The sequence below is a fragment of the Syngnathoides biaculeatus genome, chromosome 2, assembly GCF_019802595.1.
Source record: "Syngnathoides biaculeatus isolate LvHL_M chromosome 2, ASM1980259v1, whole genome shotgun sequence".
Classification (NCBI taxonomy): domain Eukaryota; kingdom Metazoa; phylum Chordata; class Actinopteri; order Syngnathiformes; family Syngnathidae; genus Syngnathoides; species Syngnathoides biaculeatus.
In genome coordinates this window covers 8,353,054-8,368,642 of record NC_084641.1, presented here as the reverse complement: position 1 = coordinate 8,368,642, position 15,589 = coordinate 8,353,054, and the positions used below count along the sequence as shown (strand labels likewise).

Sequence of the window (15,589 nt, the reverse complement as noted above, 5' to 3'; positions counted from 1 at the left end):
CATACTGCCAATTTGAAAGTATGGTAAGGCTTTTTCTTCTGCAGAGAAGAATGGAGATGATATAGCTCTTTTTTAGCGTGCAATTGAGCCATTAATGCTAAATGATTTGGATTGAATAAATGTTAGTTTAAAATACATTTATGGCATGGTTACTTGTTGGGGGAGGCAAGGGGATAGCAATGAACATACATGAAAGTGATTTTCTATTTAAAACGAAAAACAACAACGAGGGTGAATCAATGAGTCTGCAGTTTTGATCATAGCTTAATTTGCAGAGTTCAACTCAAGTCATCAGACTGCTGCTTAGTTAGATTTTGTCTCAATATTAACTTACCCCAAGGGCCCAAGCGCTACACACCCAGAAAGATAACAAAAAATACTTGGCATAAATTTGAAATCAAATTTAAAAAATTCTTTAAAAAGAGCATGAGAATATTCAGGAAGGTAATACGATAATAGCTAAAACCTTCATCAAAACAGTAACAGAGATCGAGTTATACAACAAGGTGCAATAAAATACAATAAAAATCAAAGAACATCTTGGGTAGTTAGAAAAAAAACCCCATCAATGCACAGTTCTTGTTAAAATAAATAAATCAATGCACAAAAGTACAGTTGCAAAATATTACATTACATTGTTGTTATGTTCAGTGGTTTGAGTTCAAGGAGTTGATGGCTCTGGGGAAAAAGCTGTCCTTGAATCTGGTTGTCAGTGTTTTGTGGGACCTGGATCACCTACCAGAGGGCACCAGGTTCAACAGGTGATGACCAGGATGTAAAGAGTCCTTGACAATATTAGTGGCTCCGCTGTGATAGCGGGAGTTGGCAATGCCCTTTTGGGAGGGCGGAGAGCAGCCGGTGATCTTCTGGGCACTGTTGACCACTCTTTGCAGAGTTTTCTGTCCGCTGCTGTTTATCCGGCATACCACACTATGATGCAGTAAGTGAGGATGTTCTCCACGGTTGTTCTGTAGAAGGCCTGCAGCAGCTTCGCTTCCAACTTGTTCTTCCTGAACACTCTCAGGAAGTGGAGTCGCTGCTTGGCCTTTTTCACCACTGCAGTGTTATTTCCAGCCCAAGTGAGTTTGTCCATGATGTAGACTCTGAGAAATTTGAAGGAGTGGACCCTCTCCACACGATCCCCATTGAGGAACAGTGGGACCGGGTCGACACCGCACTTCCAGAAGTCCAGGATGATTTCTTTTGTCTTTGTGGTGTTCAGTATAAGGTTGTTTGCAGAACACCACTTTGACAATTTACCAGTCTTGTCTCTGTAGGCAGACTCATCTCCTTCTGAGATGAGCCCGATGACGGTGGTGTCATCAGCAAACTTGATAATGGAGTTGCTGGGATGGGCTGGTATGCAGTCATATGTGTATAGCAGAGGGCTCAGTACACAGGCTTGGGGGGACCTGGTACTGAGGGTGATTGAGGAAGAGAGGTGTGGGGTGGTTTGTGAGGAAGCCTTTAATCCAGCAGCAGATGGAAGGATGGAAGGAGATAGTCCAAGGAGGGAGAGTTTGTCGACCAAAATACCTGGGATGATGGTATCAAAGGCTGAACTAAAGTCTATGAAACACATCCTGACGTACAGTAGTTCCCTCGGTGTTCCAGGTGGCTCAGTGCAGTGTGGAGAGCTATTGTCATAGCATCCTCGGTGGACCGGTTTCCTCTGTAGGCAAACTGGTAGGGCTCGAGTGAGGGAGAAAGTGAGCCCCTTATGTGGCGTGCAACCAGCCTCTCAAAGCACTTCATGATCACAGGTGTGAGTGCAATAGGCCTGTATACATTTAGACTGTCAATGGCTGCTTTCTTTGGGATGGGGATGATTGTTGCAGAGTTCAGGCAGGAGGGAATGCTTGATTGTTGCAGGGTTCTGTTGAAGATTTTTGTGAAAACACCTGTCAGCTGATCAGCACAGGCTTTCAGCACCTTCCCCGACACTCCGTCTGGGCCAGCAGCCTTCCTGGTATTTACAGTCCTGAGCACACCTCTCACTTCATGTTCTTGAAGCGTTAGTGTGCTGCTGATGGGAGGTGGTTGTGATGAGCCTGGGTTTGAGCTATCCATCTCAAAACGGGCAAAGTAATGGTTTGTTTTTTCTGCCAGCGAGACATCTGTGTTTCCGGGACACATCGTGTTCTTAGTGTTGTAGTTTGTGATGTGTTGTAATCCCTCCCACATTTTTTTGGAGTTGTTTTCTGTGAAGCACTCCTCGATATTTCTTTTGTAGGCCGCCTTGGCTACTCTGATGCCCCTTTTTAAGTCGGCTTAGCGGCAGTGTACTGTGCCTTGTCCCCTGACCCGAAGGCGGCGTTGCCATGTCTGAGATAGGCTCCAGCACTCCTGCGACTATGTGAGGATAAGCAGCTCAGAAAATGAATGGATGCATGGATTACATCAAGTCAGAGATCACCCACTGCTTTACTTATTTAAAGACTTTCCTGTATTACAAATCCCAATAGTTAAACTTCCCACTGAGAATAAAATAGTTTTTTTTATGTAGTCATGCTGAATTTCGAGTTACGTCTGTGTGTTCATGCATGTGTAAAGCTTGATGTATTATTGTCATTTCACTCCAGAGGTGAGAGAGTGAGTATGTTGGTAGAAGGGTGCTGAGGATGGAGCTGCCAGGCAAAAGAGCAGGAGGAAGACCAAAGAGAAGGTTGATGGATGTTGTGAGGGAAGACACTAGGGCAATAGGTGTTAGAGAGGAAGATGCAGGAGATAGGCTAAGATGGCAGATGATGACACGGTGTGGCGACCCCTAACGGGACAAGCCGAAAGGAAAAGCAGTACTCTTAACGATGAACAAAAAACTACAAAAGGAATGACCATAGATCATTTAACAATTGTGCAATGAGTCCCAACCTGGGAACAACGTGTCCCCGATATTTATCACCACAGAATACATGTACAGTAATCCTATGTTACATCACAGTACCTCCTTCATGCTCCAGATATATTTCATATTTTTATTACAGGCATGACTTTATTTTTTTTGACTGTTTCTACAATATTTTTATTGTAAACCCTAACTCTTATTGAGCACATTTGCATTGGAGCGATCCAAAACTTCTTTCTTCTTTTCCTTTCGGCTTGTCCCGTTAGGGGTCGCCACAGCGTGTCATCTTTTGCCATCTTAGCCTATCTCCTGCATCTTCCTCTCTAACCCCAACTGCCCTCATGTCTTCCCTCACCACATCCATAAACCTTCTCTCTGGTCTTCCTCTCGCTCTTTTGCCTGGGAGCTCCATCCTCAGCATCCTTCTACCAATATACTCACTCTCTCGCCTCTGAACATGTCCAAACCATCTAAGTCTGCTCTCTCTAACCTTGTCTCCAAAACATCCAACTTTGGCTGTCCCTCTAATGAGCTCATTTCTAATCCTATCCAACCTGCTCACTCCGAGCGAGAACCTCAACATCTTCATTTCTGCCACCTCCAGTTCAGCTTCCTGTTGTTTCTTCAGTGCCACCGTCTCTAATCCGTACATCATGGTCGGCCTCACCACTGTTTTGTAAACTTTGCCCTTCATCCTAGCAGACACTCTTCTGTCACATAACACACCAGACACCTTTCGCCAGCTGTTCCAGCCTGCTTGGACCCGTTTCTTCACTTCCTGACCACACTCTCCATTGCTCTGTATTGTTGACCCCAAGTATTTGAAGTCGTCCACCCTCGCTATCTCTTCTCCCTGTAGCCTCAGTCTTCCCCCTCCACTTTTCTCATTCACGCACATATATTCTGTTTTACTTCGGCTAATCTTCATTCCTCTCCTTTCCAGTGCATGTCTCCATCTTTCTAATTGTTCCTCTGCACATCACAATATCATCTGCGAACATCATGGTCCAAGGGGATTCCAGTCTAACCTCATCTGTCAGCCTATCCATTACCACTGCAAACAGGAAGGGGCTCAGAGCTGATCCCTGATGCAGTCCCACCTCCACCTTAAATTCCTCTGTCACACCTAAGGCACACCTCACCATTGTTCTGCTGCCATCATACATGTCCTGTACTATTTTAACATACTTCTCTGCCACACCAGACTTACGCATGCAGTACCACAGTTCCTCTCTTGGTACTCTGTCATAGGCTTTCTCTAGATCCACAAAGACACAATGTAGCTCCTTCTGACTTTCTCTGTACTTTTCCACGAGCATCCTCAAGGCAAATAATGCATCTGTGGTACTCTTTCTAGGCATGAAACCATACTGTTGCTCGCAGATACTTACTTCTGTCCTGAGTCTAGCCTCCACTACTCTTTCCCATAACTTCATTGTGTGGCTCATCAACTTTATTCCTCTATAGTTCCCACAGCTCTGAACATCCCCTTTGTTCTTAAAAATGGGAACTAGAACACTTTTCCTCCATTCTTCAGGCATCTTTTCGCCCGCTAGTATTCTGTTGAATAAGTTGGTCAAAAACTCCACAGCCATCTCTCCAAATTGCTTCCATACCTCTACCGGTATGTCATCAGGACCAACTGCCTTTCCATTTTTCATCCTTTGTAGTGCCTTTCTGATTTCCCCCCTTGGTAATCATTTCCACTTCCTGGTCCTTCAATCTTGCCTCTTCAACTCTTCCTTCTCTCTCATTTTCTTAGCGATCCAAAACTAATTCACAATAATCAAGTGGGATTCAATTTATCATACTTGGATTACTTATACTACTCTTTAATGTAACCCAACCCAACTCTGGGGTTACAGTACTTGTACTTCGTTTAATGTGCCAAGTTGCACTATAAATGGCCATCTGTATTCTTGGACCTTCTATTTTTAGTAATTGATACACACATTTAGCTTGATAACATTATCTTAAGGGCTGTGTGCCTGTGAGTGTTATATGTGTGTGCGTGTGCATGCGTGTGCATGTGTGTGCGTGTGTGTGTGTGTTCTTGCGTGCATGCGAGTATGTCTGTGTGCAGGTCAAACGTGGCGGGCTGAGAAATGTGACCTATCAGTGGGTGTGCAGCTGTCACCCAAAGCTGAGCTTTTAGACACGAGGACGATAGACGGCGGACAACATCAACGCTCCAAAGTTCTGAAGAGTTATTACAGGATACTTTTAAAACAAAGACAAATTGGTGACACGCCAGTTCGGATCTTGCTCTCTCCCTCTCTGTCACTGGACAGAGGGGGGAGTCAAAGTCCTGAAAAGGGACCACGATGATGGCTGCTAATGGTTCATGATCCAGGGTGGACTTACACCTGCAGAAGGGTACGCAGAGATGGACTCTCTCTCCCCCATGGATCTCGTAACTTGAACCCAGAATTTGTGGGGATGTACAAAAGAATCCTTCTTGCACCTCAAGGTGTGTAGGTTTGTGATTTGTGGCTATTTCTCACATAAGAGTTAGTTGCGAGTTATTTTTAATCAAACAAATCTTAGCTTGGAAGACAGGAGATGTGAAATTGTTTACTGTCAGTTCTTTCAGGGTAACCACTTCTCAGTGCATGAAATTCTGGTTAATGTTAAACTCAAGCACTGTTTTGTGTACCGTTATATTTAAAAGGGCTCGGAATGATTGATGACTGCTTGTTATATGAAGAAATAAAAATATACAGAATATGCAAATATCTAATTTGGTTCAGGATGTACATAGAGTATATGCACACACACAAGCACACACACTACCCAATGAAAATATGTAATTTGCTAGAGCTCTAATTTTAAAAATGTATTTTGAAAATGCTCGTACTGGACCTTGAAAATTCAGAATGCTGTTCATTTAAACATGCAGCTGAAACACGAAGATGACGATGTGAAACTATACCGTATGTGTTTCAGTCTACTGCTGGGTCATCATCGGTGTGCCCTGTGAGCCCAAAGGTGTGAGCGCTGGAGGAGTATTTGGCAAAAGGCCCGCATCAAGTGCCACCCCGATATAAAGTTCAGCCTGGTACAGAGTTTATCTGGAACTCAAGATGACTGAAGATGCAGTATCCAGTCCCAGTTTGAATGGCTCTCCCAAAACGGCCAAAGTTACCAGCTCGAAAAACCAGGATGTCCTCAACCAGGAGCCCATGCCTCCAGTTTTTGTCCGGAAACTCCGCAAGGCTGCTGTTGGAACGGGCTGCGATATCCGCCTGAGAGTGTCAGTGGCAGGTTTTCCAAGACCGTCGCTCACCTGGTACCACAACGACACACTCCTGCCTCCCACAGAAGCCCAAGACCCAGGAGGATTGTGGATCCGGGACTGCCGTACGCAGGATGCTGGCTTATACACCTGCGTGGCTGTCAATAAACTGGGGGAGGCCAGCTGCAGCGCCTGCCTTGCCATTATGGATCTTGGAGAAGGTAAAAAAAACATTTTTTCCTCTTTTACCCTGGGCATGCAAGTTCTCCCCCCCATGTTTAAGATCTTCAGCTGCTAGTTAAATACCACAAAACCGCTCATCACCAACAGCGTGCCATACCAAGAGTGAAGGATTATGGTAGCAGCGGCATGCTTTAATGTATCTTACTCTTCAGCTGACCCTGGCGCCTTAGACAAAGTGAAAGGAGTTATGAAGAGTTCTAAATACTGCACCTGTCAGTGTTAGCACAGCAACCTTTTGGCTTCTGCTTTGAAGCAAAACGATATGTCATGCAAAGGCGACATCTGAAATCAGTCAGAAGTCAGAAGCACTTTACATTTATGTTGGCACATGCCCCATTTAATGAATGAATGTCATTGGTTAATTCTGAACAGCCACATCCAATCTATCTATCTATCTATCTATCTATCTATCTATCTATCTATCTATCTATCTATCTATCTATCTATCTATCTATCTATCTATCTATCTATCTATCTATCTATCTATCTATCTATCTATCTATCTATCTATCTATCTATCTATCTGTCTATCTGTCTGTCTGTCTGTCTGTCTGTCTGTCTGTCTGTCTGTCTGTCTGTCTGTCTGTCTGTCTGTGTGTCTATCTATCTATCTATCTATCTATCTATCTATCTATCTATCTATCTATCTATCTATCTATCTATCTATCTATCTATCTATCTATCTATCTATCTGTCTGTCTGTCTGTCTGTCTGTCTGTCTGTCTGTCTGTCTGTCTGTCTGTCTATCTATCTATCTATCTATCTATCTATCTATCTATCTATCTATCTATCTATCTATCTATCTATCTATCTATCTATCTATCTATCTATCTACCTACCTACCTACCTACCTACCTACCTACCTACCTACCTACCTACCTACCTACCTACCTACCTACCTACAACCACACACCTACCTACCTACCTACCTAAAGCCTGTACATACATTTCCAGAGACTTTCTCTGACGCGGATAATGAAAGCATCAAGGAGTGAGTCCATTGTCTTTTGTGTGCTTGTCCCCCTGTGCAGCTATGGCCTAGTTGCATCACCAAAATTAGTTGGTAAGAATTCACAAGCATGTGAGAGATAAATGATCCTGCGAATGTGCCCCCTGCTCACAGTTTGTTTTTTGCTCAGCTGAAAAGCTCAGTCTTCCATGTTGAGATCCTTGATGACAATATTTGAAAGTGACATTAGTTTTGGAAAAAGTATTTCAATAGATGAAAAAACGCCACCAACAACAATCATGAAGTTTTATCTGAGCCCTACATTTGGGTCCTCCCATATTGCTAACATTTATCTAACGGCCCCCCACTCTGCGTAGTTATTTCCAGCACGGTATGTCCCTCGCTGACTTGGGGGAGCTCAGAGCTCTGATGTGAACATACACGTCTCTGATTGCACTGGCAGACATCATAGATAATTATAGCATCACTGCGGTCAAGACGTGATGCTGTCACACTCAATCACATCCAGCGCCATGAAAGCAAGGCCTCTAAATGTGTATTTGCATATGAGCCTTCCATGTGTATGGCGCTTTTTTAAATGGGTGCTTTTGGAGCTGATCAACTACTTTTGTGGGCTTTGAAACTTAAACAGCGGCGAGAAGTAACAATTACTTAACCCATTCGTGGGCAGCGTCCCATTTTTGAGACATCATGATTTTCACACATTATATCCTTCAGTATATGAAAATATTTAAGTGTTTTAATCTGAAGCCATAATTTGGTATCAGGAGAGGATAACTCATCAGTCAAAGTTAGCACAGAGTTATTTCCCTTTCCTTCCTGACCCAATGTGCCTGCCTCAAGTACACATGGCCAGTATGCAACCAAGTTTGTCTTTAAAATGCTAATCCATCAGTATTATTAATGCATAAGTGTCGTTCTAGAATAAGAAGTAATTAATAAACATATGTCTTGTATGTATCACTTCACAGAACTGATAACATACCCGTCCCAGTTTTGGGACGCTGCCCAGGAGAGGGTTGATCTTTTTTGCCCTTTGTTTTATGCGTTAAATAAAAAAGTTTTATTTCCATGATTGTGGCCTATTAGAAGACTTTTATCTCATTAAGGCAAAAAATTGCCACTCTGCCCATGAATGTGTAAAATATCTGTAACTTACTGTGATTGGCTGGCAACCAGTTCTGGGTGGACCCTGCCTCCTGCCTGTTGATAGCTGGGATAGGCCCCCAACTCCCGAGACCCTTGTGAGGATAACCGGCTAAGAAAATGGATGGATGGATCTTTATCTGATTTGACAATTTGTTGTGATGCTCTCTTTTGGCTTTTACTCTCTATATTTGAAAAAAAAAATGTATATTTCGAGGCGGCATGGTGTATTAGCTGGTAAAGTGTTGGCCTCACAGTTCTGAGGTCCCGGGTTTGATCCCGGACCCGTCTGTGTGGATTTTGCATGTTCTCCCCGCGGCTGCATGGGTTTTCTTCGGGCACTCCGGTTTCCCCCCACATTCTAAAAATATGCAACATTAATTGGACACTCTAAATTACCCCTCGGTGTGATTGTGAGTGCGGCTGTTGTCTGTCTCTATGTGCCCTGCGATTGCCTGGCAACCAGTTCAGGGTGTACCCTGCCTCCTGCCCATTGACAGCTGGGATAGGCTCCAGCACTCCCCGCAACCCTCGTGAGGATAAGTGGCAAAAGAAAATGGATGGATTCATATTTCTACTTCCTACTCCTTACTTTGTCAAAATGGGCTTATTTGTTTTGAACCTCAGCGTTAAACATGATGTGGAAAAGGCATGCGTAGAGAATTTACAAGGTAAAACATGAGCATTAAAAATGTAACTTAAACAAACATAGGATGCATATGGGATGCAACAATTCAGAGGGTAGTCTGACTATCTGGAATTATTGTAGATGTCAACAACATCTTTCTAACTAGTCACACCTACATTCACAAGAGTTGACATTTTCATTCAGGATATCTTGAACAGAATTGTGAGAGGTGACATTGGCAGCCAGAGATATCTGTAATTTATTTGTGTCTAGTCAACACGGATTTAAAGACATCTGCATTCAGGGTCGGAAATTAACACTCATGCCATCTAGAGTATACAAATATACACACATCTATCATAGTGCACCGCCGCCTGTCCTTGAGCCAGTAATATTGAAGCAGGCCATGTCCTACTAGGAAAGTGTGTGGCATTCCTCAATGCCAATCTCTGTTAGCTGTGCGTAGTTCCTCAATCTAAAATGATGGGAATGTACGTGACAACAAACAATCAGAAATGACAATGAAGAGTGTTGTCAACAATAAGTGTTGATAAAAGTTGAACTACTTTCCAGCTTCTTTCAGTGAATGGGAGAACCTGTGCTCTTAATGGGGCCTCTGTCAGCCTATCACTGCCCTCTTGAGTTGTCTTCTATATTTGCAAATATAGCCATCTATCCATTTTCTTAGCCGCTTATCCCCACAAGGGTCACGGAGAGTGAAGGGGGCAGGATACGGGGTACACTCTGAACTGGTTGCCAGCCAGTTGCAGGGCACATGGAGGCAAACAGCCACACTCACAATCACACCTAGGAGCAATTTAAAGTGTCCAATTAACGTTGCATGTTTTTGGGATATGGGAGGAAACCGGAGTGCCCGCAGGAAACCCATGCAGGCATGTGGAGAACATGCAAACTCTACACAGGTGGTTCCGGGATTGAACCTGGGACTTCTGAACTGTGTGGCCAATGCTTTCCAGCTCAGCTGCCATGCAGCCTGAAGTTGCTTTAAAACTGGCTATTTAAAAAAAAGTTGAAAAACAATATTTAAAATGGAGTGAGAGGGAGTCGCTTTTCCGTCGCAGATTCATCATACAACAGGCCTGCAGTTGATCTGTAGATATCTGTAATAACAAACCCCATGAACATGAATAGCAAAAGTCCATCCATCCATTTACTTTGCCCCTTATCCTCACAAGGGTCGTGGGGAGTGCTGGAGCATATCCCAACTGTCAACGGGCAGGAGGCGGGGTTCACCCTGAACTGGTTGCCAGCCAATCGCAGGCCACATCGAGACAAACAGCCGCACTCACAATTGAATAGGAATAGTGAAAAACAAATGTTGGTGTTATCTGCAACACATTTCCAGTCTTGCTGCTAGAGGGCTTGCTGTAGTTGGAATGGGTTTATGTGTACATTCTGACGTCACGCGGGGTGTCATATGCTGCCCCGGCTTGTCTGAAGTGCATCACCTTCTGGTCCATCATGTCGGCTCAGATAGAGCCGGTCATATTTCAATCAGTTTCATTTATAAAGTCCCCAATCACAACAACAGTTGTCTTACTTCAAATCCTCAGGTCTAGGATCATGCATATCACTTCTTATATATGAATAGACCTTATAAAAACGTCATGTGAGCAAACGCTGAGGTCACAGAAAATGTATCAAACAGTCGTTCACCTCATTGCAACAGCCTTGCTCCACCTCTGATTGTCATAGTAAATATTTACGGTATTAAAAGTAAGTTAATGAAGTATATTTTAAGTGAGTGGTTAGAATTGTGATTATGCTTGCTAAATTTTCACATTTTCAATTTACTAACATAGTCGTTAGTAGGTCGTAATGTTGGTTTTCTGAGTGAAGTTAGCTAGCGTGTTACCCTGACTGCCACATTATCCATATATCTAAACATTATAACCAAAAGAACTTGACTTCACTTTATTATTAATATCAATTCATTTAACCAACCAGGCATGACTTGTAATTTTTGAATGCCAATATTTTACTCTATAGATGGAGTACATCCAGACACTTCAATTTGATGTGCGAAAACGATTTCTGTAAGGACGGCCACACGCTTATCCTCGTTTTCACTCACACAAAGTTTGCATTTTATTCAGGCATGTTATGGGAGCAGCATTGTCAACAGCAAATTCTTCTAAGTAAAATAATGAAGTATTTGTACGTGGCACAACTCCGGGTTGACACCAGGACAAGCATGAGCCAGCTCCGACTATAAGCTTGTTTCTCAAGATAGCTGCCATACTGGATGTGTGCTAGAGTTTCAGGTCCCCGACCGCTCTGGGCCAAAACAGAATGAGCCGACAGAGGACGGCAGAGGTCGCAGTATATCTAAACTCTTTCTGGGGTCAGAGGGGGGTGGTTCTGTGCTATTGGGGGTGCAGAGGGAAAGTCCAGTGTAAGAGTAGACAGCTGGAATCAAAGTAGGTGTTGACAAGGAGAACATGGGGAAAAAAACGGGTCATGGGCTGAGGAGGTAGGGAGGTAGGGTATTCTGATCACTGTGGACTCACAGAAGAAGTTCTGGTGGCCCTTACCGTGTATGTGTGTTGGTTGGGGGCATGCTAAGGAGGGAACTGCTTGACGCTCGCAAGGCATTGAGAAGTGTGAGAGACTGTACCAGTGGACCTAGGAGTAAATTGCATCAAGGTAAGTTGTTGTTCGGTCCTGTTCTCTATTCAGCCAAAGCTCTCATGTCAAATGTTGAGTGGAAGTCCTCCTTTTTTTTTCTACAAATGAGCAATGAGTATAAATTATATAAACATTATGTAGTGGTGTCAACCTTTTTTTTTTCATGCGACTCACCTCAGGGGGTCACTTTTAACAGTGAAACTGCATAAATTTATAATTGCTTGTGGTGCAACAGTTTGCCAAAAGTCACTGTTCTCTACGTACTTTGATTTTAAGTTGTTGTCTTTTCAAATCTCTGGCTAGCCATGACATCCGCTAGCCAGAAATGGAGTGGCCTGTGTTTATTCACTGACTAAGCTATGGTTAGAAATTGAGGCAATCGGTGTGCTATGTACAGTCAGTGTAGTAACCTGTGCTGTGTAATCCCCTCATAACATGAAATAACTGACACTGGATTTGTTTGTTGTCCTCTGATGACTAGATTTGAACAGAGGTCAAGCAGAATGTGTGGCTCGCTTTCATGAACCATATAAAATAACATTAAGGGCTGGCTCTGGTCTGTAAGGCTTGGGTTTGAAACCTCTGATAGACAGTATTCCAAGAATTTTTTTCCCCCCGTCATTACATGTATATATTTTCAGAAACACCCCAATTCTCTTGTGTGATCTTGCCCACTTGCTCCTTCACAGTCTCTAAATGTTACATTCAAAGTGGATTACTGTGCCATTAATTAGATTCCCTCTTGTGACGAGGCAGCTGAGGCAACATCTGTGGGCGGCGTTCCTTCTGTATCATTCGCTTTGTGTCCTGTTCTCTGGGGGTTCACAGGGGACCCTTTGGGATTTAGTCAGGATTAGATGGTAGGATCGGATGGTTTTCCACGTGACACATATTGGCATGCCGCTGCTGAAAGGAATCTCGTCAGTCTGCTTTGTGTGAATAGAACCAGGTGATGAGAAAAATGCCTTATGCAAGGTTTAAGTGTTTATTTTATGTTCTTGTTGCTCAATCTCAGTCTCATTTTTACTCTGCCAGTGTTCTTCAACATTGACAGTATCAGTATTCAATCTCAGAGACATCACTCCAACTTTTTAATGGTGTTTAATAGACTTTACCCCAAATTGACTGGTGAGTTTGGTATTGGCCGACAATGACCATTTTATGGTGATCAGCTTTAATATCATCATTTGCCGAGCCGAACAACGATGTCACTGATCAGCTCCAAAAAGACACTTACTTCGCGTCCCCATCGTGCCCGGAATATTTGAGTACAAAAGTGAGTTTTGACGTAGCACAGTAAATCAGAAGGAGCTACATTGTATCTTTGTAGACTTAGAGAAAGCCTACGACAGAGTACCAAGAGAGGAACTGTGGTACTGCATGCGCAAGTCTGGTGTGGTGGAGAAATATGTTAGAATAGTACATGAAATCTACAAGGGCAGCAGAATAGCGGTGAGATGTGCCGTTGGTGTGCCAGAAGAATTTAAGGTGGAGGTGGGACTGCATCAGGGTTCCGCATTGAGCCCTTTCCTGTTTGCGGTAATAATGGATAGGCTGACAGACGAGGTTAGACCGGATTCTCCTTGGACCATGATGTTTGCAGATGATGTTGTGATCTGGAGTGGAAGCAGGGAACAGGCGGAGGAACGGTTAGAAAGCTGGAGGTACGCACTGGAAATGAGAGGAATGAAGATTAGCCGAAGTAAAACAGAATATATGTGCGTGGATGAGAGGGGGAGGAGGAAGAGTGAAACTCCACAGAGAAGAGATAGCGAAGGTGGACAATTTCAAATATTTGGGGTCAACAATACAGAGCAATGGAGAGTGTGGTAAGGAAGTGAAGAAACGGATCCGAGCGGGGTGGAACAGTTGGCGGAAGGTGTCTGGTGTTCTATGTGACAGGAGAGTATCCACCAGGATGAAGGGCAAAGTTTATAAAACAGTGGTGAGGCCAGCCATGATGTACGGATTAGAGACGGTGGCTCTTAAGAAACAACAGGAAGCAGAACTTGAGGTAGCAGAAATGAAGATGCTGAGGTTGTTGCTAGGAGTGAGCATGTTGGATAGGATTAGAAATGATCTTATTAGAGGGACAGCCAAAGTTGGCTGTTTTGGAGACAAGGTTCGAGAGAGCGGACTTCGATGGTTTGGACATGTTCAGAGGCGGGAGAGTGAGTATATTGGTAGAAGGGTGCTGAGGATGGAGCTGCTAGGCAAAAGAGCGAGAGGAAGACCAAAGAGAAGGTTGATGGATGTTGTGAGGGAGGACAAGAGGAAAGTGGGCGTGAGAGAGGAGGATGCACGAGATAGCCTTAAATGGAAAAAGATGACACGCTGTGGCGACCCCTACCGGGACAAGCCAAAAGAAAAAGAATAAGACTGTAAATATCTGACGATCAATAAAGTTATAAAAGAAAAGAAATGTCAGCAGCATGGGAGAGACGAGACATCTGAGACAGATATCACGTAATACCTGAATCAGACGAGAAGACAAATTTGCTCTTTCAAGATTGCACTATGTCAGATTACTGTTATAAAATCTTCTACTCTGATATCATCATATTCCATTTTCTACAATCATTCGGCTTTCGTTTATCAACTCAAATGCGTCAAGATAAACTCATTACCGTGGGGATGACAACATGAGTGGCTTGATCTGACTGTATTATAAGAAGCAAAAGGGGGGAACCATGTTCAACAAAACACTGTGTAGCCTCTCAAGATAGTGCTAGTGTTAGCGGTTGTGTGTAATCATGCTGCCGTTCAGTCGAATCATGCTGTAAAATTTTGGTGTAGATGAAGTCATTTAATTACAATAAAGTAATTCAATTACAGTAAGCTGGCACCCATTTTCTTTCATTTTGTATTCTTGGTTGGACCTCACTGATTAGAATACATGATCTGACCAGAGCAATGATTTCCAACCTTGATGGAGCCAAGCCACATACTTTAAGAGTTGAAAAATCTTCCGGCACACCGGCAAACAAAAATGTCATAATTACCACCATCCAATAGAAGACCATTAAACTGTTCTATCTGTAACTATGCCTCACTGTCATAAATAAATCAACAAAGAGTTATTAGATATATAAGTATATATAGATTAGTTATTGTAAATAAATATATATATAAAAATTAAGTACACAAGTATACTCTATACAGTAAATGAACATGTTATTTAAATTACTCATTGCTCCATCTTGTGATCAGATTGGTCACCCCCACCCCAAAAAAAAAAAAAAATCCTGATTGTGTAAAGCCTAGTGTTTAATGTGTCACTTATGGTTACTGGACTCAAATATCACACGTAAGCTTGGTGCAATCTTTAAATATATATATATATTTTGGATTGAATATTGCTAATGCACAGTGGAAAAACAAGTTTTCATTGATTTTGAATGACCCCAAGATCAGATCATTAAGTATGTATTCCTCAGCCTCAGCCTGGTACCAGATGTTTTGCAAAGTGCTTCACACTGCACTGCATTTTTTGTCGTTTTAGTCTATCTTTTTTATGCATTTAAGCTGTCCTTGAACTTTTCTGTATTTTTTTTTCCAAAATCTTGTGTATGAAATGTGCAAAATAAATACAGTACTTTTTCCTTATTTCCTTATTATTCTACTCCAATGGGAGGTTTTGGCCACTGCACGCCAAGCGACCCGACTGAATGCGACTGAACTGTTGTGCAACGTGTAGGGTCCTGCAACTAGCTTTCAGAAGTAGCTGACCATTGGCAACTAGTTGGTGTGAACAGTGTCACAATATTACAGGTGTAATGGCCATTTAAAAATGTCATCTTGTACAGCGTAAGCTTCCACAGAAAGATGAAGTTTCTGGGCACAGAAAGCAGCCGCTAAGTTGTACCAAAGGAG

At 43.0% G+C, this 15,589-nt stretch overlaps 1 protein-coding gene across 1 annotated transcript in view; it reads left to right on the top strand.

The window, feature by feature from the left end:
• The first annotated feature begins 11,541 nt into the window (after window positions 1-11,541).
• Window positions 11,542-15,589, top strand: part of LOC133506379 (striated muscle preferentially expressed protein kinase-like) — a 43,067-nt gene continuing 39,019 nt past the window's right edge. The window contains exon 1 of the mRNA XM_061830465.1: window positions 11,542-11,734. Coding sequence (XP_061686449.1) covers window positions 11,647-11,734 — 88 coding nt within the window. The 5' untranslated portion in view covers window positions 11,542-11,646. The remainder of the gene's footprint in view (window positions 11,735-15,589) is intronic.